The sequence below is a fragment of the Varroa destructor genome, unplaced genomic scaffold (assembly GCF_002443255.2).
Source record: "Varroa destructor unplaced genomic scaffold, Vdes_3.0 BEIS01000005.1, whole genome shotgun sequence".
Taxonomy (NCBI): domain Eukaryota; kingdom Metazoa; phylum Arthropoda; class Arachnida; order Mesostigmata; family Varroidae; genus Varroa; species Varroa destructor.
The window spans coordinates 32,733,757-32,760,092 of record NW_019211458.1 but is presented as its reverse complement, the minus strand read 5'-3'; the positions used below and the strand labels follow the sequence as shown (position 1 = coordinate 32,760,092).

The 26,336-nt window shown below is 41.8% G+C and overlaps 1 protein-coding gene and 1 long non-coding RNA gene across 7 annotated transcripts in view; one reads left to right on the top strand and one right to left on the bottom strand.

Moving 5' to 3' along the window:
• The window catches only part of LOC111252104 (uncharacterized), a 126,623-nt gene that overhangs the window by 74,936 nt on the left and 25,351 nt on the right, over nucleotides 1-26,336 (top strand). The window contains exons 1-2 of one of the 6 annotated variants that reach the window (XM_086990799.1): nucleotides 962-996; nucleotides 8,707-8,738. The exons of 3 other annotated variants lie outside the window; for them this stretch is intronic. In XM_086990799.1, the coding sequence (XP_086846925.1) occupies nucleotides 977-996; nucleotides 8,707-8,738 (52 nt within the window). In that variant the 5' untranslated portion in view covers nucleotides 962-976. Of the gene's footprint in view, nucleotides 1-464; nucleotides 544-961; nucleotides 997-8,706; nucleotides 8,739-17,743; nucleotides 17,808-26,336 lie in introns of those variants that run through there. 2 more of the 6 variants (XM_086990806.1, XM_086990804.1) reach the window with 2 other exon arrangements.
• On the bottom strand, nucleotides 195-5,731 carry LOC111252106 (uncharacterized). The gene is made up of 3 exons (XR_002674108.2): nucleotides 5,338-5,731; nucleotides 842-921; nucleotides 195-531 (listed from the first exon to the last, which is right to left on the bottom strand). It is a non-coding gene; the product is annotated as an uncharacterized LOC111252106 (long non-coding RNA).

Here is a 26,336-nt window from a genome sequence, read left to right as displayed (position 1 = left end):
TGAATATTTTCTCAGGTGCAGAAGACGAAAAATTTCCTCAAGGGAAAAACCTCATCGATTAATTGCAGCCTTCTTAAAATGTTGACGTTCTGTTAACCAACCGGTCGTACTACTGCTGTATCATCGATTTTTGATAGTTTTCAGCCAAAGTGGTAGTTAGTAATATGCACGCTCAAAAAAAACTGCACACACAATAATGTTCAACACTTTCATAAACATTTACATGTATACGTACATATATTGCTGATAAAGAAGATATCAATAATGCATATATACGGTACTGTGCACTTCCCAAAACAATTGGCCGGCACACTTCGTTACAACCATTTGCCATTGATCACAACATTTTTGTCTTCAACCTGATTAGTAGAGTATTTGCTTTGATATTGGTGCTAGACTGTTGTTTTATTTTTGTTTGTTTGTTTGTTTGTTTGTTTGTCATTAATGTACATTCAGATGGCAAGACGAACGTGCTCGCTCTGCTTTGTAAAAATGGCGTTGATTTGCTCCTACATTGGCCGTCTGCGGTACCTGTAAAATCAAGTAAATTTCTATTTGCATGAAGTGTTTTCGACCCCATTGTCATTGTTATCATCATCAATGTGCAACATAACGCTCTTAAATCGTCCTTCTATATTTGGTCGTAAATCTTCGATAAAAAACGTTTATGAAGAAGCGGAAGAGACATCCGATACGATGCGTCCTGCTCTGAATGGTGCGACGCGGTACTGTGTTTTCTTTTTCTGTTTCTCAGATCTCTATACGGCTGATTTCGCGCCGTACGCCACTCTAAGACTCAGATCACAATATGGCCTTTCATTGCTTGTATTATCTTACGTACGTAATATGGCACGTCCCTGGGGTTCCGCTGCTACCAGGTCCATTGAATGATGACAACGTCGCAGATTCAGCTGTCGCCTGCTGTAAAAGCCCGAAAGTAGTCGTTCAGAAATTATACAAAGCCGCTGCTGCTATAATGCCGCTTCGCTTGTCTAGGTACGTTTATGCATAAGTGCAGTCGCTTGTGTTCTTGTTTATACCCATGTAAAACGCCGTTAACCACTGTGACAAAGGTCTGCTCCTGTGCCCCCTGTCTGCTTCATAGAATAGAAATAACGCCGCCAGAGACTGTGAAGAACGGGGCTCACCATCAAAGCATGGCTGCAGTTGACAACTTACAACTACGTCATGGTTTGATGATATACGACGAAAGGCAAGAGCCTACCATAGCGGGGCTTAGTAGTGAGCGCTGACAAGAACTGGCAATTAGACGTACGTAGCCTGAACGCAATGAGGAGAGGGGAAAGAAGAGGAAAAGTAGGTAGACAGATACCACCTTCGACAAGCTCTTTGATGCATAGCATCTGGCGTTGTTGTTATTGTTGTCTGCTGCTCTTTCTGACGCCGGTCAGAAAAGCAGGTGTCTCTTTCTGTCCTTGCTTACAGGCTAAACGATCTGCTGTAACCCTCTCCACGGAAGAGGCTAAACAGTAGTACTATGGTCAGGCGCTTCGATGCAATGCTACACGGTTTCTGTGGTAGCTGCGGACCAGCCAATAGTAACTGTGGCCATCTTTGGCTATATTATAGTTAGAAGGGTCCGCTAAAGTTAGTTGGCCAGGATATACGCACGAGATGCAGATCAAGCAGACTTTATAATGTCGCGCTTGTTATATTGTCGCGACGTTAAATAGTGACTATCAGTAAATAACTGGGGAACTACGATCCAACATGTTTAGGGTATGAGGTGCCTCCGGAAATGAGGTTCACGTAGGTACCTTTCGTCTCCTCCGAGATAGAAAACTTACAGGATCGGCTGACGATAATTGTTTCGCATACATACATGCGTGTGACGTTTAACTGACGCTTGAGTGATTCTGAAAAATCTCACGGAGGAGACATACACATCCTCAACCAGTTTCATGACTTCATGTATAATTTCGTTGCGTGCGTCTTAGCGATCGCTTACGTTTCTGCTAGAGCTGCCCCTAATTTCGTTGCTGGCTTTTATCTCTTCATTATTATTTCAGTTTTTTGAGTTAAATGTGATGTATTATACTACACGGCAAACGCAAGTAAATAAAAAATCATTTTGTTTCACTTAACAAACTACTCGGCGAGACGCGATTTAATCGGCACAGAGGGCCCCCGCATAAAAAGTATAGACCGAGCTACTATTTCCCGATAATTTAGATCTTAAATTCTACAGACCCATCAATAAGAATTATCTATTGTACGAATTGTTTGTTATTACCTGGAGAACATTAAATAAGCAATGATTTTTTCTTAATGAGTATCCGGTAGTTTTTATTAACGAAAGCGGGAGACTATTCATGCAGCCTGCGTTACTTTGCTCGATATCTTAAAGTCCAGGAAACTTTGTCACTTCAAAGAAAGGACGCATTGTCTCTATTGGGCTGAGCTACTGAAGTCCTCTAAACGACTGGCGTATAATTGACCATAAGTGAAACTTCCACTTGAAGTACAAGGCGTCTACCAAATTGTATAGAAAAGATTCATATTGCTTATCGTGTTCAGTAATCAATTACCTTTGGCTGTCTACACACGTCCACTTTACATCTCGTTAGCCTTCATTAGAGATACGTCGTTGAGTCTCTCGCTTCGCAAAAGCAAATGGCCTTTCCTTATTTCTTGACTCTTTCCTTTTACATGCATGATCATATCACATCATTTTGGAACGACAAAGCTACCGATTGAGCAATCACTGATGGATCAATCACAATGGACATCTGGACTATTGCGTCCTGACCGAACACGTTCATACTCGACGCTATATGCTGTCCCAATTCATTGATCTTGTCCAGAATGGTCCCTTTGAGCCAGCGGTAATGTTTTGCTAATACGATTGCAATGATTGTTTCTATCGATCGTATTACGTGTCTGTTATTTCTTAGCATCGAGGGGAAACCTCGTGTTCGCAATAGACTTTGCTAACTTCTCAACGTTTGACCACAGCTAGAAACGAGCGCAGCTATAACCGATGATTTACGAAACGTCAGCCTGACAACGACGATGATGTAGAAAAGGCAGCAGCGAATAACGCCTGTGCTCACTGAAGACCCTTCAAACGTTCTCTGTATGCGCGATACGAATCTGTAGGGAACTGCAATATAGAGAAACCTTGAAGGTATAGAAATACAGCAAGACTGCGACTATTTCTTCACAATGCAATTTTTAGGAGACAACAAAACTGTCCACTTGGCAAACTATTACTATTGGCGTACGATGCGTTGGCAACAGATACACAAAGATAGCCATTAACACGCTCATTTTATAATACCAACAGGGAATACAGATATATCGAAAGATCGTCAGTATGGCTAAGCTCTGAAAGGCTTACGTAATCGCGTAGCGCGTAAATGAGCGACTGTGAGATTGCGTGGTGCTCATATTTTCAGACAGAGGAGAAGCTAAGACTTGACGTTATCAGAGTCATCATTAAACAATAGATCTCTAAAAACAAGTTGTAGGCCTTAATGAAAAAAATTTGACCGCACTTGTGTCCCTTGGAAGGTATTTTCTAAGTAATAGGGTGAGCTTACTGAAGAACTATATCGCTGATGTAAAACTACAGATTTAGAAAATTGCCATACTCCTAAAGTTGCTCAATTAATAAGTGCAGGCATTGACGTTATCGAACCATTGTCTATCTCCCAAGGCTCGTATTTACATTTATGGATACAAACATAGTTACTTTCGTGAGCTACACTGCTCTGCGGAATAATACAATCTTCATATCGTATCTGGAGGATCTTTATTTTTTTGAGACACATAAATGCAGATGAACATGTTTTCGAGAAACAGGAAATTAGGTAAGAAGACCGCTCAACATGTCGACGTCGCTAAGATAAGCGTTTGTTGTTGGTTAAGGTTAATTAAATTTTAGTTAGTAGTATAAGTTAAATTAAGGTTTAGCACCTTAATAAAGAAAAAAAAAAAGATCCGTCGTATGCTATGTTTCATTTAGCAAAGGTGTTCTTGTTGCGTCTACAAATATATCTACAAACTGTACAAATAGACGTACGACTTAATTGAACAAGTAGCAATGATCTATTATAAAACGCCTTACCGACCCACCGAAAATCTTAGCCGAAGTACGAGCCAGCGCACAAATTCAGATATACGTTGCATTTATATTCGCATATTTTTTTGGGAAGAATCCAAGTTTTATATGGAAACTTCGAAAGATCGGAAAGGATCATTTCCGACTCTACAGTATAATCGTCAAACCAAGTAACCGAGGATAATTGTACTTACCTCTATTTAATTTCCTGACAGAAACTGCATACCAGTCCTAGCGAGAATTGTTCATCTTTACAAGAACAATTAAGACGGCTATCGGGAGCGATTAGGCGGTCGTATCCGTTATCGAAGAGCGCTACGGCGCTAGCCCTCATTTGGCTAAGATGAATGCCAACAGTGTGCCAAGCGGGAATATGGCCGACGCTTTTGTTCGTTTAGCAAAGACTACCCAACGGAACTCTTCTATTTGATTACCAACTAAATGTGGCTTGATATTTGTCGTACTTGGCGGAACTTGAAAACTTATCGGGAGTAAAGTGGCAGTCCCGTGAAGATGTCGTCAAGACGTACTTTTGGTTTGCCTATTTTTTTTAACCTGCATATGTTCTTACCGGCTTTATCGTTATCCAAAACTAAAGCCCATTTTGAAGTTTTATTCTAAATTTTGGTTCAAAGCTTTCTCAGATAAATGTACGACGATCGTACCAAGTCGACTTTGAGCCGCGTTTTCAGGGGTCTATTGGGGGACAATGAACCAAAAGTACCTGAAAAACGTGTACGGTTTTCAACGACGGTGTGTTACAAGTGTCGAAAAGACAAGCTAAGGAACTGAAAAGTCGAAAGTTGCTTTACTTCGGTTTGATGATATTTTGGGCATCGTTGATGCGTACGAACGTGGCACATTCAGGCACCGTTGGGGATATCGATTTATGCATCAATTTAGGCTTCTGGCGTTAGGCTAGCGTAGTTGTCGAGGCACGCTCGGAAGCTTGGAATGCAGTTGCGTGCTTGGAATAAAGAAGCAACAATAACAACGGCAACAACAACCTGACAAAAACATAGTTGCTGAGGACGGTATTCGTCTTACTGTTCGCCAGTATAGACTTTTCAGTTGTGGGTTAATAACAAACCAAACAGGAAAGCAACAAATCATGATTCTCACCTAATACTATTTATCAAACTTCATAGGTGCCGGCTTTACCTTCATCAGCGCCATTAGAAGCGACAGTACCAACTATATCGTGAATATGCTCATCATCGACTATGATTTCATTGCAAGGATGCCATGCGTACCATGTTAGAGGGAGCTTCTTCGGTCTGCTGCGTGAAAACGATTGGCTTTGGTAACTTCCGTCAGCTCCTTGATGTGTGTTCTATGCATTAGCAATATAGCGACATTTAAGCATCGCTAAATTGGCTAGCTATAGACGTCGACAACTGTAGTACTTTCAGCCTAATGTGCAACAGGCTTTCCCTTGTCTATCTTTCCGACCGGGGCATTTTCGTTGCGCGTTTCCTTTGTCTCCATCATCTTTTTGTTTTCACTAATGCTCTTCCGAATCAAGACACTGAACATGCGCGGTCGCCGATGCCCGTGGCGTCCAGGGCGGGCAACATGTCAACAGACAAACACACGCTAAAGTACATAAATAGACTTGCTCGAACGGATAGCGAATCAGCTGGCCGTATTTTGCGTCAAAAGCTGTGATGGCGCCACCAGTCGGGTTGCCGTGCTAATGGTGGCTGATGGTGATGGAAGTTCGTGCGTACGTGGTCACGCACGTCAGTTGCACGTCTGCTTCCTCTGCTGGATACGCGTTCTTGCTGTAGCTATCGCTTCCGGGGTATATCGAAAGAGTTCTCTATAAGGTTGAGCTCATTAATAACGCTGGTTGGCCGTGTTGTTGGTGTCGATCTCATGTTGATACATCTATTTAGGTGAACCTTCTCAACTATTGTACTTGATTAGTTTTCTAGAAGATTAAAACAGGTCTAATTTTAAATCGTGCACCCTTATCATGCTCTACGTATATATATATATATATATATATATATATATATATATAGGAGGTAGAAAATGTGCTTATCAGCTTGAAGGATGGAGAGGACGGTAAATGAACGACGGCTTAACGAAGGCTATTGCCAACGTAATCCCCCTGTTTCCACCGGCACCTGTTGAAACAGGTCTGTAAATAACAGGTCAATTGAAAAGCCCGATCTGACCGTGTTCCCGATGAATTTCCGCACCACTTTTTAACTTGCAGAATTGGCCGTTTGTGGGGGGTCAGGTACAAAGGAGCAAGGAGAGCATGATCCAAAGGAATGCCTGTTATGCCATTTTTTGAACCAGGATCAGCTCAGGAATCGAAACTGATTACGCCTTCAGGAACGCAAGGTGTTTAGCCGGTGCGATATAGCGATGTGTGTCTATTTAAGCTAATTTCCTTCATTATTTATTTAGTTGCTGGCAATAATAAGAATAAATTTACTATGTGTTACCAAAAATCTACATATATTAGGAAGTCAACTACTCGGATCCTGTTATTTTTCAAATTCACTGATTTTCTTTTCATTTACCCAGATCAATTTACCTTCATTTTCGAATTCAGCCCTCATACTTACAATTCGAGCGATACGAATAAAGTCAGCAATCGATGGAGAGTACTGTTCATTTTCTGAACGATTTAATTCAGATCAATCGATTGGTTACTATTTGTTAGAAGATTCTGTTTCTAGTGCCATAGCTGAACAGCTCTTTAAACCTACTATTTTCAACGAATACTTCCAATAAGACTATGAATGATTGTCAATCATTTTAACTGCCACCCTCGCTCGGAACCCTAGATCTAATCTATCGCATGGATCAGTATTTGAGATGCCGAGCAATTCATCGGATACGATCCGTCTAATATCCATTTGTGTTTGTACAAATGCGTGAGCAACGAGCGGACGGAATTGTCAGCGGAAACGGTTGACCATTGAGACTTTGTTCGATGTACTCATAGAGCCAGAGAAGCAGGTTTAGCCCTTGGAGGAGCCCTACTTTGATTCTCTCTGCGGTTCATAGTTGATGTGTTATATATCATCGGCACGATATCTAGGTCTCCTCCTTTAAGCAGATAACCTCTGAAGGTTCAAAAGGGTACAGCGTAGTCTGAGAGACAGTTCCGCTTTTGCATCTGAATGAGCAGTAAAATGACGCCTATCAAATGAGGCATCCGACAAAATCAGTTCCGACATATGTCCTGATTTCTGGCGGTAGAATTAGCAAAGGGAATTATGAAGATTACGAACGCCTTTTACCTTTGCAAATACGGCCTTCCGAGATCTAGATTATTTCAGCTCGAAAAATGCAATAATAAACATATGTGGACGGGATGAAAGAACAGAACTTCAAGAGGTTGCCTGCTTCTGATTTAATGTTATTTTCAACCGAAATAGTAGTCAATAGTTGGTGATAGAAAGTAACTATTAAAAACGCTAGGAAAGCTGAACAAAATGAAGCTAGAAAAAACTTACTTTCGTAAAGCTCAGAATCTACCTTCTCATAATTAGCATACCGCTGTCGCTGAAAACCAAACCACCCCTTAGATTGGAAGAAAAATTTGTTACAAACCTTACGTGTGGGCCTCTTGTCTTCCTTTGAGTAGCGCACAGCTGTTCTGGTCATTTACGTAAATCAACACGTATATAATCGCTGGAATATCGGTCTTGGGCCAATGGTTGTGATTCATGACTTGGTGGTCGCTCTTTTTTGGCTTTGCCTTTTTGTATCGCCGGAAGGTTGAGGTCTTTCAAATTACCGAGACAGACGGGCAACAACGCTAACCGTTGTCGAGTTGAGATTTCACGCCATCATCCACCACATCAACACCTATACCACCATCCTTGGAGAAAGAAACCACTACGATAAAGAATTGCTGTTTTCAGACCGTCCTTCAGTAAAATCCTACGCATATATATATATATATATATAGGTGTGGAAGATTATAATATATACCATAGCATTATAAAATGCGTAGTTCTGTATATGCGACTGTTGTTTCAGGCGTGCCAATTGGCTTTGCTGATGTTAATTGGTATTCACTGTTATCCACGCTCACCGTCTGGCCATAGGTGGAAAAGGGCTTAGCATTTTTTGTGCGTGCAGTTTTTAGTATACGTGCGCCCATGTGTGTCTTAGTTATGTTCGTATAGGCGTTATAGGCCCTGGTCAACAACGCCTTTAGCCTTCCCGGTCCTGGCGGTCGCTGTGCATCGCGTCCTAATCCAGCTTTGCTAAGCTGACAGAAAGGACATGGCTTTTTTTGCGTTGCTGGAGCAAGAGTTCTGACAATAGTATAGGAACATCGGCTCGAGTATTGCCACATGAAATATTGTAGACTGAATAGTTGGGCCATATGCGTCGTTCCGTAAAGACTTGTACGTAGTAAAATGACCTTCTTCGTGTGCGTGTGCGCTTTCAAAGATGATTGAAAACATTTTTACGGTGTATGCTCTGTGGACTATCGGGTTAGACGGAGTAACGGCAGACCGTAGCTGGTTTAGCCCTATTAATAGGAAACCATTTTCCGAGTGTATCTGATTAAGTGACTGAATGACTAACGAACAAACCTGTACGCAAATGTGATAAGACGTTAATGTATATATTGGCAATTGCAGCGCAGGCCGATATACTGACGATACTACGCAAGGTAAGAGAAACGCGATGATAGATATAATTGGTCACAGGGTTCTAGGTGATCCTCAGCTCTTTAAACGTACAGTAAAGACAAAGCGCTGAACAGATTCGATGTTCTATTTAGAACAACAGTATAGAACTGTTGGCCGAAATGTAACTTCGTTTAAATGACAAGGAACAGAAGACGAAAGATGAAGATCAGAATCAGCTGTGAAATGGTGACTCGATTAAAAAAGATATCGCTCTTCGCACCAGCTATAATATAGCAATAATAATTATTAATAGTATACTGCTTGCGGAACTCCAACGAAGCAATAAATAAATCGATTGCTTTTCTTCTGGCTTCATGAAGGCAGACATAATATAGCTTCAGTTATGCTGGCGTTTCTGAATCTTTCGGACGGAATCGAAAGCGATTGGGGAATATCACTCGATAATGGCAACGGCAGCATCACGTACGTGAATATACCAATGAATCGCTAATACCGTTGTTACCATAATTACTGTAAATGAATTCAGTTTATTTTATGCATATAACCGCTTCAACCCGAAGACGCTTCTTTCTGTAAATTAACCACAATTGCATTTCGGCTATTTGTGGCCAGTACAGACAACCCAAAAAGTCAGCAGATGGCTGCGTGTCTGCGTTTCACACAGGACACAAGCGCCCTTTCGGACTCCTAGGAAGGAGGAGTCATCGAAGAGTTTTTCGATGTGGCCAGAAGCGAACCGATGATTTGACTCGCGTCCTAGTCAACAGCGATAACAGCAAAAACACGAATACGGCTTGAACTTATTCGAGATCCAAAAACAAAATTAAATCCAGACGGCGGTGGTTATTTTCTTCTCTCGTACGATGATAACGTAACAGTAACAACATATGCTACAAACAGTAGATAGGGAGCTAGGTAGCTAGGTAGGTAGGTAGGTAGGTAGGTAGGTAGGTTCACGCGTGCACGCGTGAAATTCGCAACGATCACAGAGAACCTTGTCAGATGGATGAGTCAAATAAAAGTGGCTGAACAAGTTATCACACCGTGACGAAGTTCGCTATAATTGTGCAGATACTATGTGCGTGCGTCATGAGGTTCCCTCAAAAAGAAAATGATGCAACAGTGACCGACCGACTGACTGTTCTACCTAATCGGCGACGATGACCGTGTAGGTACGTGCTACTTGACGTTCGACAGTAACGCAGTTGGACCCTGGACCAAAGAGGGCTAATGCTGCTGTTTCTGACGGTGGAGGCAGCGGTCGAACTATAACGATGAAGTGCCCCATAGGTTGATCACATAAAATACCTGTCATGCTCAGCAGCTCTTACAAGACGAGACAGACGAGCGGAAAGGGAGCAACGAATATTTGAAGGTAAACTTCGTGTATATGGCATTCGAATCTACTTGTTATATACGGGTTAGTCTCATTTGAGTCCAGCCATCTGCGTTGGCCTACAGCTGCTGCTGTAAAAAGAATCGGACTGAGAACTGATTCCTCTCATGCTGGTGCACCTTGATACGTTTCACAGCAATAGCATCATCGGTACGAATGTCGGTAACTGTAAAAAATAGTAATAGCAATATTAATAATAATGAATTTATTAAATTTAATGCCAAATTTATGATCTAACCGTAGAGCTATAATTGTAACATTAAATTAGTCTATAATAACTATACTTAGCGATTTATATGAAGCTCGCTGTCGACAATAAGTCATTATCAGGTGAAATTCTGACGTGTCGAGAGGCATTGAAGAAGGAACCTTTGAAAGAATTGTAATACTAGTGTTTACTACGGAATACTTAGGTGCATTTATAACGTAATATAGTATTCTCTTTATTTCCTACTAGCTAAACGAACTAGGATCAAGGGTATGTGCGTGCGTGCGTGCGTGCATGCATGCATGTACGTGTGCATCTTCTATGAAAGGCATCTTTGACAAGCTCGAATTCAGTCTTGAGAAAAGTCTCTCGTTGTTAAGGTAGCTCAAGTGTGAATATTCGTCGTAAAATTATAGGCGTAAAACATATTCTAACCTAAACCTTGTCCTTTTAGTACTTTTATTAACAACGTATGAAGCGATATGTATATTTATAATTTTTATAGGTATGATTTAACTACAATTAAATTACAAAACAAAGAAGTCATACATGCTAACGATCTCATGCTAACAGTGCATTATCAAAATATAGAATTCCTCTGGGTACGAAAGGGCAAACTGGACATAAAATCTGAAACGTTTAGTTGTTTTTCATTAAAGCGTATAGTTATGCGTATCGCTTGACTTTCTTTCCCCGACGTCAGCTGTCTGAGGTTCATCTTCGGGCAGACAGGGAGGCAACGAGCGAATCAGCAGCACCAGAAGCTTCTGTGTCTGCTAATTGAGTTCCTTGAACGAATCGCTCTTTGGCTGGGGTAGACAGGGGGGGCTTGATAAGTGAGGGTAGTTGTTTTTATTTTCCCTTCATAGCCGTGGTGCTTTCTGTAGGCTATTGCCTATGCTCGACTGCTTGATGATGTGTGTATCATGAGTGAGGCGGCAGCAGCTATGTCAACAATGAAAAAACGATAACAAGCGACGAAGGCTGCATTGGTTGAATAATGAGATATTAGGGATTGCTAGTCAAAGCACCGCTACCGCATAACGTATAGTCGATTACAGGAGAAGACATCTTGTTGCTGCTGACCACAGTTCCCATAACGGCCACTCTGACGGTATGCCTCTATCTCGGATATCCCGATTGCTTCCGTGTAGCAATTAAAAAGATCTGAACGTATCTTCTGCACCTCTTCCCGCATCATTTACTTGACTTGACGCTGTGTGCTTATTGGAGCTCCTCTCTGTTATGAAAATATTGTAGGTTACCTTTTCGGTACCTTAAATCCTCGGCATCGCTTTCTGTGCGCGACCGACTAATGCCGGCTTGTTCTTCATTCCTTGACCCGGTACGCGCTTTTTTCATTATGAAATATTATTTGATCATGTTTTTTTAATGGATAGTAGGTTTTTTCAGTGACAATTCGGCCATTTTTAGCCAAAACATATTTGCTACTTATTCGCTATATTTATGTTTTATTTTCGAAAACTTAGCGTTTACAATCTTTATCTTTTGCTTCTTTTTTGTCACCATAACCTTCGTTCACTATCTAAGCCATCATAATGGTGACAATATCAACATATTTTTTAGTGATAACGATCCAGGCACGGCAAGATCGAGCGGGAGACGCTGTATCGCTAAGGCCAAAATAAAAGTACCGTCTTCATAGATCTTTCCCGGATGCCAGAAAATTTGTCTCATCGAGTTTAGCGCCTCTCTGGCGGTTGTAGTGTATTATTATTATTATTGCAACTCATGAATTACCAGTTTTTCTACCCCCTCTCAATTGTGTCCCTATTTCGTTGGTTTAAGATTGAAGATATGTTGATGTACAGAACGCCATTCCCTGTTGTCATTCTTTGCTCTGTTCACAAAATTTTTGTCAGCAAAAAAGAGCCTGAGAAGCAACGATTATATATATATATATATATATATATATATATATATATATATATTATAAAAGAAACCTGTCCTCTTCGGCATTGCGTGTTCTTATTTTGAATACTTTGGCCGGTATCTATCATTGGATGAGTAACGTAAGGCTGGTTTAAAAAAATAGCGAAAAAGACATTGTGTTATATATCATGTAACATGTTTTTTCTAGAACCTATTTAGAAGCTGGTCGACCAGATTTTAGCAGTGGCAATAAATAAATCATTTAGGCACTGAGAGCCTTGATGAAATTGTCCTTGGTTCTGTAAAACGCTTACCATTTACTACCTAATTGTAATGATGAATAAAAGTTGAAAGGAGTGACAGTAGCGATCATCGAATGGGGGGAGAGATGGGGTAAAGTGAACTAAAGCTACGATCGCCGTTCAACAAGTAAATATTGTAAGCAGTTTATCGTCTATTGATTCAAACTGAATTATAAAACACCGCTCGTTATTGGCAGTACCCAATAGCTGTATATACCCAATGACCATGTGCAGCAGTGGCAAAGATTCTAAACAAAGCTATCCGCCTGAAACAATGCTCAACGTGAGCATCGGGCGAAAACATTTATTTTAGTCGTCTTAAGGAATCAAAACAAAGAAGATGAAGGCTAAGTCTTCATTCACCTTCATCTTACGGTCTACACGACTGGATAGAAATGATAATGACAGGATCAAGTGACGAGATCGTGGTGACGATGCCACGACAGAAACAATGTATCAGCGTTGAGGTATTCGAATTGGACGTTACACGTGTATATGCTGAGCTAAACGTGACGTTCATTGTCGTCGCCGTTGTTTTTATTGCATCGAAAGACTTCGTCTTTCGCACTTACTGAGTGCTTAGCACTGAAATACGTTGGAAGAGCTTCCGGCAATGCGGACATTCTGAAAATTAACGGAACTTATGTTACACGTTTCCATTGAAGCTTGCTTGCGCCTTTAGATAAACACAGTTACGTTTTGTTAGTTAGGCAGTGGCAAGCATCTATATCGACCATAGTTATGCGCGGTCGTTGTCACGCTGATCTACTAAGACTAAGTGCCATCTATTTTCATTGACAAAGCAGATTTCAGGTACACGACGTCAACGGTAATAATGCTGGCACTATTAACGCACGTGCGCACGCACCTACAGCGCCCTAGATGCACGCATGCTGTGCAATAGTGTATAGACATATAGATAAACGTACACGCCAAGGGTTTGTTATCATCGAATTGCGTTCCTTTCCCTTACCAAGCCTCCCCTCTACCCCCTCCCCCCAGCAATTCGGTGCTTTTTTAAGCTTTTCGCACCGTCCGCCTGTCACCTCACCATCATTTTCCCTGTCTATTTGTTTCAAATTTTGTAATTACCTATGTCGTTCATATCGTCATCGACGACGTTGTACGGATAAGTGCAATGCAAATCTAAATTGGCTGGACGAAATAAGGACTATCTATGACACTGTTTTTACGATAGTATTAAAATTATCTACACGACAACACCTCTAAACATTGCTTAGGAAACTTCAGTTTTTCTCGAGTTGCAGGTCATCGATTGTGTGTGTCTTTGGTGAAGTCTCATAAAGCTCTATGTATGATCTGACAAAAATCTAAGATTATCATTATAATTAGTTTCTACCAAATAAAAATTACTTTATTCGACTTATTTTACTAGAGGAGTATACTATGCAGGTAGCATCTTGTGAGTCACTTTTACAGATTTTATTCCGTTCTCAAATTATAGATCAGATCTCCAGAAGGAACAGATCGTTTTATGTTTATCTAGTGTAGTACAATAGAAATCGATTCGTTTCAAGGTCCTTAGTTGAAAAATGGCTTAGATGATTTTAAACTGGTAGATCGGTTAATTGGCTAATGGATCCGTTAATGGCGGTAGTAGCAGTATAATCATGGTGTGTGCTGCTCGGTAATGTGCATTTTCCGTTGGTAATTTGATTGTATCGGACTTAGTGCTGCCTTTCGTGTCTATGTACCCAAACGCCACGGCCCATTCCCCCGTCGAACAGTAAATTATAACAGTAACAACGACGACGACGACTGTGCCGGGTTGCGGGGGGCGGGGGTAGACAAGAGGCAAACGATTGACTAGCGCCAGCTGACTAATCGGGTATCATCATGGCCTATGGAAGGCACCCGATGCCATTTTCTATGACGAAATCAATCCGCTATTTTCCTAGCCGAATCTCAATAGCCGGCCAATGGTAGGTACATAGTACACAATATGAATGATCGAGCATCTCGGAATGGAACAAGCAGTGATACGATGGATGTTCACTGACGGTGGCATCATGCTGAACTGTTTCGGTGACAAATCCCCAGAGGGGGGCAAAGCGGAAAGAAGGTGCGAAAAAAAAAAAAAAAAAAAAAAAAAAGATAACCAACACAAATTGACTTATTACCTTTGGCCACTAGCGCTGATGCTCGCTGAGTGGATAGATAACGAAATGGATAAATATATATTGATATAATGTCCGAACTGTAGGCTTCCGATGGATTTGGATGAGTCGGTAGGGACTATTTGAACAACGGACGTCATCGGTCCTGACCAGAATGGCGAGAATAAAACGATCGGAAACTTCACTATTTGTTAGCAAAGCGTACTAATATATAATAAATAGATCAATGGTAAAAAGGAGCCAACAAAGTTTATCAGGTATCTATACTTTTATATGTACAATCTACACATGTGTCTTTTTTTTTTTATTATTATTGCTGCAGTGATCGTCGAATGTTAACACGTATTTTTCAACTTCTCTATACAAATGCTGTATATCGAAACGTGGTAGCGTGTTCCTCACACAGCCAACGTAAACCGCTATTCAATAAGTTTTGATATTTTGACAAAATTTTATCTCAATTCAACTTTAGGTTGGTGCATATAAAGCTCTGCCGGTAGTAGCAATCGCTAAAATCTTCGTTAATACAGAAAATATAAAATCGGTATTACCAAAATACTTATGGCGTTTGGCGGTGTCTAAGTACCGTCTTTTAAACAGGTAGTTGAATCTTGAGAAAAAAAAAAAAAAAAAAAGTAACAGATAAATCGAATTGAAAACAATTTCTAGTTGATTTACAAATTTTCGTTAAATAAAAGTTTTTGTTAATATTTATCCGTCCGCTTATTACAATTGAATATCGTGATCGTAACTACGGGCAAACAGTGAAATGGTGAATTATGCCATTGATGGGGGTTCGAACGACGCTCGAAGGTTTTAGTCATTCATTACTGCGAGGCAGGGGGTAGCTAGAGACAAATTATCGTAGAACCTTGTACGGCAGACACTGCGATGCGAATTTACGTCGGAATGGCAGCATCGGTGTCGTTCACTTGGGCCTAAGCTCTTCTGTTCTATCAAAGCCATCATCAGCGCACAATAGACAATGAACAGTTTCAGTGATGCGTGCAATTATGCCTGCAGGCAAACCTAGAATGGGCTATCATAAGATTTCCGCGTCTAGTACGAATAACTTCTGACAGACGACGTTTCCGGGCAAAAGAAGTCAATGGCCAAGACCTACGAGCAACAGTCTTTCACAGAAGCTGTCTCGTCTTTATGAAAAATATTTAGCCGATTCCTGTCATCGATTTGCCTACAAGCGTTTGAACATAGGCCTGTTGATTCTAGGTGGGGGGTAGCGCATCGGGGAAGAGTCAGGCAAAGTAATGCTCGAACGATGTCGAAATGGTAACACTAAGTGTGGAATAGACACAGTTCGTTTAATAATATTTCCTTTAGATGAAAGGCTTTTCTGGCGTAAAGGTCAGACAGATAATGAATTAAGTTTGCTACCTTACGGAATGCCAAAGATACCTTTTTCTATGAGCAGTGTTTCATTGTCAAGCTATGGTATACTGTAATTATAACTCTAATAACACGCATCGGACAATCTCGACTGTTTTAATGAGCCAGTGGAAACGCTCAACACTGCCTATCACGTGCTGTCGTCGCCTACCTAATGCTTTATGCTCGGGTTTTTGTTGCATCTTTCGAGGCATGCGTATCTATATATATATGCACGTAGTTCGTCGACTTGGTCATCTATTTTAGCAAGTTTCAGTTAACCTAACTTAAAGAGAACTGTCACAGCTCAAATCCTTCATCGAATATCTTAATGAATACACATCCGTGTGCTTCAATGTAGATCTATTCGCTCGAAGGTGGAGTGAAGTCTTCTGCCATTTATGATCACATGTTCAATGTGCATTCATCCTGGTCAATAGAGTGTACCGGTTAGACTATATTGTCGTCGAATTTATGCGAGGAACCTTTACATGAGTTGACGCGAAACGCTTTTCAAGCGGATGCGGAGCGCGCACCAAAGCACCCCGTATGAGCTACCTCAACGCTATAACAGTTCAGCCTCTCGCAAGCGTGAAAATGCCGGATCCCGGCTGAGGCAACTGTTGTCGCCTGACGGGTGAAGAAGTATCTGTTGCTATTGCCTTCCATTAGCTACTTCAGCACTCTTCGCTTTACTCGGTTAGTCACTGTGACAGACGATGTCGATTCGTTCCTATCTGTCGTAATCTAAAGGACACACACGCTTCACCGTGCCGCCGCCGCCGCCGCCGCCGCCGCTACTGCATGACGCCGTCATATAAACAGGCGGGCGGGTGCCTGCCTGTTCCGGCACCGTGTTCGTTGCTGTCAGCGATTCCTTTTGGTAGTCATTGAGAAACCATTTTTGAAACGGGAAAGGATATGGCTAGGAAAATATAAATGAAAAGTGCATGCGCGTGAGTAGATGTCCGAGCCCCTGAATCAACCGGCTTACCTACTACTAGCAAGTGTAGCAACAAAGGTAGAAAAGGCTAAGGCTACTGTCGGCTGGAGACATGTCTCTCTACTAACGATGGTAGTTTAGGTCGAATATAATTTAGGCAATAATACCAATCAAAGGATAGCATCAAGTAAATTCGGTTTCCCATTGCGACAGTTCTCCGGCGAAAGCGCGGAGAAGGCAGTGCTCTGTGTCTATGTTCATTATTAAACTTATATTGCCCCGGGCACTAGTTTCAACTGTTGACTAGTTTAGTGGCTTCTGAAGTACAGACAAGAGGACTATAGGCGAAAAGGCGAAGGTGAGGGACCAAGTTTCTCGGTGGACTCTCTGACACAAATTTACGGAATAAAACCTTTCTATTCGCCAGTGCAAACAGCGAAACCCTACTTCAATATATGTATACTTTAATTTGTCCATGCTTTAAACCGTAGTATAGTGCCAGGGTGGAAGTGGAAAGAAACTGACAGCACCTATTTACGATTATGTCAGCGTTAGTGATGTGTGAACATAGGGAAGTCTATATACTATTGTGAACTTTGTGTGCCTCTTAGCGTCTGTTGCGGACAATACTACCCACTATTGAAATTAAATACCACTTTATCATTATATTTTCTGCGCATATCTGTTTTGCTGTAATGATGGTACTTCACTCGAATAGGAGAATTAGCATGAGTAGAAGCTATAGTCAACGCCTAGACAGGAGACTTCAGGAAGATGCTCAACTCCATTTGTGAGACAATGAGTCCGTGTTACTGGTTGACAGGTTTGTAGCTATTATTTTGGATGATTTCCATTACTATATATGAAGATCTTGTTTATGGTCGTTAAAACGCAAATATGCGTATGATGTACTACAACATATAAGCAAGCGACCAGGTAATCGCAGAGTGTGAAAGGGACCGAACGATTGCCTTTAAGCATTCGCGATACTTGAATTTGTTGAATTGAGCTTGAATTTAGAAGAGACGCAGAGATTGTCAGAAATTTACATGAAACTCTTTGAAAATTTTGCAGTGGGCAAAAGATACTGGATTTTCGCTTCGATCGGGGCAACCTGTTTCCAACCTCCTTCTTCAGCCTCACAAAACACCAGTGATGTTTGTCTCTTTAAATTACGGTAAACAATTCTTTGATCGCTCATCTCTGAGGTCTCATTTCGAGCAGTCGGACAATTGTTCTTCAAGTTTCTACAAGTTTTCATTGTATAAGCATTCTTGCGGAAAGATTTTTGTTTGGTGGGATTCTTCCTGCTGGTGGAGGAACACTCACTTTGCTCGTAGGAGAATGAACCTCATGCGTCTCACGACAATTTTTATCATTGGTCATGTACGTCGTCATATATATATATATATATATATATATATATATATATATATGTGTATATAAACTGTAATGGATACTCGTGCTACATAACTTTCTAAAACTAAGTTGTGTCGATTTTCAAATTAAGTTACATGGGGTCACATGGCAATTTCCGCTTTGTTTTTGTTTGCTTTAGCCGCGTACGAAGCTTCGCATGCGCTTCTATTCGTTAAGCATTACAAAATCAATAAATCTGCTGTATGCAAATTTCATTGGCGCGTCGTTGTGAAAACGGGCTGTCCGTTGGCAAATAACAGTGACTCACGAACGAATTATTAATGTCAATAGACGTTTAAACAGGCAGGCAGAAGCCGGATCGCAATTCTCAGAACATAAACAACGAACCAAACGAAGAAGGAAATCTCCATCTTCACGCGTGAAGAGTTTCGATTTGGTTCTGCTTTTAGTCTTCAGTTCATTCGGAACAAAGCCTTACTTCGTCGATGTCGTTTCTGACATTATTTCAATTGCGCAACTTCCACGTTTACTATCACCAATTTTAGTTAAAGTCGATCGCTTTTCCTCGAAACCTTTCCATACTCCCATGCGCTTTCCCCCGTGCTGAATAGACTTACCAGTGCCGCCATCGTTGACAATGACAGCCACTTAGGCCGTTGTCTTTTTTCTGCCAAAACAATTGGCTCTTCTTTTTCCTCTACATTTACATGTCTCTGATTTGGCCCGTGAAGTTACGCTGATGCTTTCGTCTACGTCTACACAATACGTTCTGTGTTCCTTCTATTTGCAGCCGCCGCCGTAGCCACCGTGTTGTTGTCGTCGCTGCCTTCCAGATCGTTAGAGTCCGCCAGCTCCGACGACTTTTAGGAGTAAGATTGTGGAACTTTACTATTTCTGATCGTACAGGAAATGTACAAGCGATATAATCTTGGAAGGATGCATTATATAACATAAAGCCTTCGAATTCCTTCAAATGACGAGGTAAAATGGGGGGAAGTTATTGCCAAACATGCGAGCGAATACGCACAGAAGTATGAGTACATCGTGCCGTAATCTAACCAGAACTACTGCCGTAATAGCTACTCTACCTTAAATTATCCTTTAAGTTGCCGTATGCAGTAGACCACAGCATGATTTATAGCTGATTTTCATTACGCATATCAGCTCGAGAGTTTTGAGTTTCGCGTCCGTTATCGTCGTTAGGCGTTCGAGGCCAGTGAGTTGTGCACGTGTTGGGATTCAAACACGAATCACCGTCACATGCTCTCAGTTTTGCTCGCTGTGCCCCCACAGGAAGGTGTCAAGCCGGGCCAAGCATTTCTACGTTGTTGCGGAGACAAACATCAAAAGCCCTATGCCTTGCCCATTGAGCGATGCCACTAGCTTAATGCAACATTTCCCAATGTAGTATCGAATCAGAGTGTGGCTAGGCATGAATTGTTGTGTACATTTGCTTGTTACAGAGCGCGTATGCGCTTCTTTAAAAGGGAACTTATATTAGTTGGCTCTAATATCGACGGGTTACATTTGTCGGGCTTCTAAATCAAGCTAGAAAGCCGTAGCCAGACCGCGAAAGCGCTGCGCAAATGATAGGACTACACCCACAGGCTCTGTAGATGTGTAACAGAAAACAAAGAATTTGTCTCAGCAAACACATTTAATAACGTTACTAAGTGTTCCAATTCTAACTAACATCGACAGGCTCCACAGGGCACAATTGAGTAGCGCGGCCATTGTTAATATATTATTATTATTCGATAGTTGTTAGTATTTGACAAGCAGACGACTCGATATAACCCGCCCGAGGTGTTTCGCTTGCACCCCGAATCTACTTGTATAGTAACGGTCAGATTGGATTATTTCTATTATTACTACTACTACCACTATTAATATATTTTCGAACCGTATCGTACGCTATTCTATCTCCACTGTGTAACTATTCATACGCTTTACTGGAAAACAGACTGTCGCCTAACGATGTACCATAGACCTCAACGGGAACACCCTGATTTTTTCGCTGGCGTTCATCCTCTCTCCGCTTCGGCTCGTTTGCATAGCGTAGAGCTTCGTAACGTTGTTACGTCGGTCGTCGATCTGGTCGATGTGGTACGAATTTTGACGCGTCGCCACGAAGCGGCTACCGCCGAAACGGGTCGCTACTCACTGCCGTCAGTCAATGCCACTACGACAACTACCACCGATCCGCTAATGTTACTACTACGAAAATTCATTATCACTACACAATAACAGTAGCAATATAAATAATAATACTAATTACATGGCGACAAGATAGCAACGGGGATGCCGTCACCATTACGATACTCATTTATCATGGTCCTTTTTATAGGCAGGATACATAGCGTAGATTTCGTCGACCCAACTTCGTCACCATCCTTCACTATTCTTTCACGTGTGCTTCTCTAAATGATCTTTCTTTTTCCGTGTAACATTATTATTATTATTATATTAACTGTTATTGTATATATTATTAACGGATAATGAGGACCACAATCGACTGGAACTAGCCCTAATTGACCAGAAAAACTCAACTGTATTACCTCGTTATCTGTACACGTCTGTTCTCATTCTTCTTTGTTAGACGAGTTCAAAGAAATCAAGAGGCCATAAATTGGACTGTAGGGCAACTATGGCGCGAGATCAAGCAAATCCATAAACACTGACTAATCGGGTTACGATCGTCTAATTTTGCGTATTCTATAATGGTGGGCACCATACCCACAGCTTTCGCTGATAGCCATCAGGCTCGACAATGAGTGATGGAACAAAGGTGTGGGCCATTTAGGAACCTCGAAACCACTGTACTACAAGAAGCAACTCATAGTCACAATATTTGTTCGATCATTTGGTATTCGGACACTATAAATACATTTTTAAATTTGCCCCGCTATAACGAACTCGCCTTCAAGTCTCATAAATACTGTTTCCTTTGCCTTCAAACAAGAAGGATAATCTAGCCCGTGGTGAAATAACTATCTATTAACTTGTACTAGTCGCTGCCAAGCGAACCAAATCAGAAGGGCTAACATGTAACCAGTCCGCACATACTTAACGATGATAAGAAACAGGACAAGATCGCGTTCTTGATTTGTAACATTCAAATACACGTCGTGGTCAAACCGAAAGAATCCATAGGTTTAGCAGCTTTTTCTCTAGCGTACACGCTTCTATTTAGCATTTTTCTAGCCTAATCACGTGTGAGTATAACCTAAAATGGTGCGTGTAATTATCAGAGACAAGGAACGGCAGTAGGCGTGTATTTGTGTCGCGTGAAAGATCGTATATGAACGATATATAAATAAATGTATACCTACTGAGACGGATTAGCTAGCCGTCCGTTTGATAAACCTGATATGTTCGCTTGTATACGTTGGGTTGCTATTTGCAAATTACGCCGTAGGGTCAGTGAGCTCCGGCGCCTTCTGGCTACGATTACAATTAGTGCCTGAAAAATGAGAGAAATGGCGCGTTTTCGAGTACTACGACCTACCATGCTCCCTACCAGGTTCTTGTCCTCAGTAGAAACACGGGTATTGTTGTATCATCTTCTATTTATTGCCCTATCTCGTCTCATGTTCGAAAAAGAGGACGTTTACGTGGCCAGCGATGCCCCAGTGGACTGTGTTTTTTTTTCACCTTACTAGTGATTTAGTGCAGGGTTGTCTGAGATGGGAAGGCATCAGAGAGGTTGGCTCCTTCTGTACGCCTAATTAAGCAATAAATGCCTTGTCGCCCAAGGTAGAATTAGTCAATGACGGCCACTAGTAGCATTGGCAGCTAAAGCTGCCATCGACGTCTAGGGTTTGCCCAATAATAAGTAAGCCGAACCGTCGTATCCTCTTGCTAGCGGATCAATGTTTCGCGAAGGCCTCTTAAAACAGTGGCTTCGCTTGTGGGTCCTAGCAAAGCAAAGGCCATTCGCGGCGAACACAGTCGATTGTACCATCGTAGGCGCTGATGTGCGAATCATGAGCGGTCAGCCATTCACTGCAACGCTCCTTGCTACACGGCACCCTTCTCCGTTTCGAATTTCATTGTAATTCGATGGGTGCGCTTAGGGCACAATCAATTCAGTAATAACCTTCGCGATGTAACCAAGTGTCTTTCTTGCTCTTCTAGTTTTGTTCTGTTGTACTTTTCGTTGCCTCGTATTCTTTCCCTCATCTACCGCTGCCCCTACTGATGTCAGAATGGAGCAATAATGAAGTCAGTGAAGATCGACAATCGGTAACAACGGTGGAGAAAGTGAATCAGGTCGGCGGACTGAAGAGGTGTTGGAATATACACGAGCCCGTTACGGAAGGGCAAAATCACGTGGTCGTCAATCGATTAAGATGATGGTGGTACGCACCTTGTAGCGATGACACTCATTACAGAGTTGAAATAGTGGAAGTGATGAACTCACCAACCATTCATTCTGCTGTGGCTAGCCTGTGTCGGCAGCCATAATTCTATTCCATACATTTCAACGAAAGGAAATCGATGTTTTCGTTTGATTTTATGGACGTAGATCGAAATCTTCTACTGGAGGAAAACTGCGCTACTGCTTTATTCTGTGTGTATACACCATACATTTATTGTGATATGGGTTGATAGTGGCATGACCTTTCGGGGAAGAATAGCGTCAAACCAAAAATTGGCTTTTATGCTAATTTGCGTCCGTTTATAGGTTGACACGAACATATAGCTTATAAGATACTCCGATTTCTCGCTAGGTCGTAGGTTATTCGCAAGCGTGGTTTTGCTGTTTGGCAGAAGGCCACTTCTTGCTTTATTGCTGCTTTCGTTATTGAACTATAAGTAGTGCTCATTGCCTCAGCTCGAATTTTCGTAGCGACTAGCAAAGATTTTTTATAATTTCCGTTCATTCCGTTTGTTTGTAAACGTGATTTATCGAACCTGACTCAGCAGGAAGTCTAGAACTTACTTAGTTGATATGACAGATTATCAAAGATTAAATATACTCAGGCTTTTCGCTGTGTTCTACGTGCTTACCTTAGCCGCGCGTGTTACGCCTTACGGCCACTGCTCCCTGTTTTTCGGTAGCTTACCAACAACTCAGCAAGTGCTTCAATCGGCGCTATACACCTATTAAGCGGATCCGTTTTGGTACGAGTGTTGCACGATGTTACAACGAGTGGTGGAAAAACCTGCCAAGATCAGGACTCACCTACCCATATAGAGGAAGCCAGTAAGGTAGAAAGTGGGACACTTTCACACAGTAAGTACATTGAAAACACCGAAACATGTGCGGTAATGGGGCGTCACTATTTCTGGGGTTCGGTAGGTGATAACGTCTGCGTTCTTTTGGCTGACATTTTTCGGGTAGTGGTGAGGTGTAATATGCGACATAGGTGGTAGGCCAAAAGACGACGCTTTGAATCAGACAGGCGTGGAGTAATTGAGCTTCATTGGGTGTTGTCGTTGTCGTCTGTAAACGCCACAAAAGATTGGCTGCCGAAACCTGTGTGCAAACTAATAGAACGTTCACAGAAAAAAAGAACATAGCTAACATTGGGAACGTAGTTTTTAATTTCTTATTTTGTTCACACCACTGATAGCAGGACGGTGCGGTAAACAAGAAGCAAAGGTGGGATCATATCATCTTGATGCCGCTGCAGAGAATAAGATACAGGAAAAAGCATTATAGAACATTTCTGTGTCGATGCATATTTTTCTGCAAGAGAGGGGATATTGATCCTCTTCTGTTCCATGGGCAATCTTGTTCGTTTTACATAAGTGCTACTGATCGAAAATATGTAAGTTTTCTGTCTAAAGCCAATGGTGTTGCGATGTCTAAAGTGCAGTCGTTCTTTCCTTCTACTGAATGGGCAACGTTCAAACACTTTTTACCCTCGTCGTACGTTTCGATAATTAGCTCGTATGTGATTCATGGTTGTTCATTCTGTCGCATGGTACGGCCTGTCTCTTCATAGGCCATTCAGCGAATGTTTTCTGTTTCATGTTAAGATTCTTTTTATTCTAGAAATTTGCTAGCTATCATCTATTCTACTGCCGTTCGTCGAACTATCTGATTTGACTGCGCTCGATTGTATAATGCGATAGTGCTGCGCGGAAGAATAAACTGCCAGAAATATAATTCTATGGACATGCGTACAAATATCTATCTGTGTTTATTTCTATCGGTTTCCGCTACAAATGTGTATTGTTATCGCTATCGTTTTACTTTTCATCTAACGGTCCTTGCGCAGGGCTCGCTCCCGGCCCGCTCTTCACCTTCTTCATCTAGACTCTTTCAGTTTTTATCTAGCCTGATTTTTTTGTGTGAACATCTATGCTACCCAATAATAAACAATACAAACTTCAAGCCAGGAGATTTGCAGATCGCCGACGGTCGCCAGGTTACTCGTGTGCACTACATACAATAGTATATGCTCGCGCACGTATTCAACTTTCGTGTCCATATGATGTGGTGATGGCCATGGTATACGCTTTGCGCAGCATCACCTGGAAAAAAACGCCTAATGACGAGGGGGAGCATGGCGCCCACCCAACACCGACCGATTACCCGATAACCGGTTTCTCGTGCTGCTGTTGTCAAGGCGCATCGCTGAATGATCGTGTCGTCATCAGTTACACAGACGAAACTGAGAACGGCGCATGGCATACCACAAGATGACTCCTCTTCTGTGTCTATTAAGCGCCTATGTACATTACAGCCGAATCTTGACACTTGGTCGGGCATGTACACGCATCTGTGTGTGAATTAATTTGAATTTGGATAATCGAGGATTTCTCCCCCGCGCTTTTTTTTCGCAGCGGTTCGAGGGCTGTGGGTCATGGGTGTTAGTACTGTCCCGGATTGAGCACGTCATTCAGCGATGCTCATTGCATAGGCTTATTACCGGCATCAAAGGCAAAGAAAGAAGGTTCCGGACAACAAATGGTGTCAACAATGTATAGCATCACTATCGGCAACAACGATGATGACAACAATAACAACCAGGAAGTGAGGAGTAAACTGCGCGCTGGATCGTTGTTGTAAAAGGGACCGCCTACTGATATGGCTGTATAGTCTGGCGTGGCATCTCTATCATAGCAAATATGTCCGATACGAAGCTGTTGCTGATTATCTCGTTTCGGTTGCCCTCCGGCACCAAAAAAAAAGCGAAGGAGAGCGTAAATTGAAGACCGACATGGATCAGAGACAGGTATATGCACGTGAATTCACATACACACACGCAAAGACAAAGCGATAGGAAGGCACCACTTCTCATCGTGTGTATGCCGACAATGCACGCTCAGCGTGAGCTTCTGATCTATCGCTTTCGTACAGCGGTGCGTTTCAGTGTACGGCCATTTTGGCGAAGAGTTGTTTCTTTGTGTCTGGGTTTTGTTGCGGAAGGGGCAATTCTGGTACCCCCGCACATTTTGCTATAGTATACCTATCATTATTGTTACAATTATTCAATACCCATCCAGATAAATCGCTGCGTCATGATAGCACCGCCGGATTTATTGGCCTGCAAACCGCTTTGTGGCTATTACACAAATATATACAGCCTATTGAGCCCGATGTAAAATAGCTATTGATTCTTCGTTGTCATTGGTATTATCAGTCATGAGCAGCAGCGTAGTCGAAGTGGCCCGCATCGGCAAAAATTTGGAATCATTCATGGAATAGAAAAGGGGGGAATAGTGATGCGTCAATCAATAGCGGAGTCCAGATTGAACATGCATCGGTATGATAACGCTAGACAAAATGCGGAATACGCAGGCAAAGAGCTGTTGTATGTACATTCAGTTACTGGCGTCCTTGTTTACCAAAGTCGTTAAATCTATCTGAGACGCTTTAATAGAACTCACACGAAATAGACTGCAGGTCCATAAATTATCATAAGCAACGGACTGTATTTTCTTTCTCTTTTGTTGATGTTTTTTGTTCCGCATCCGCAAGCTATTACTTTTAGACTTCTTTTTCCACAATTGAAAT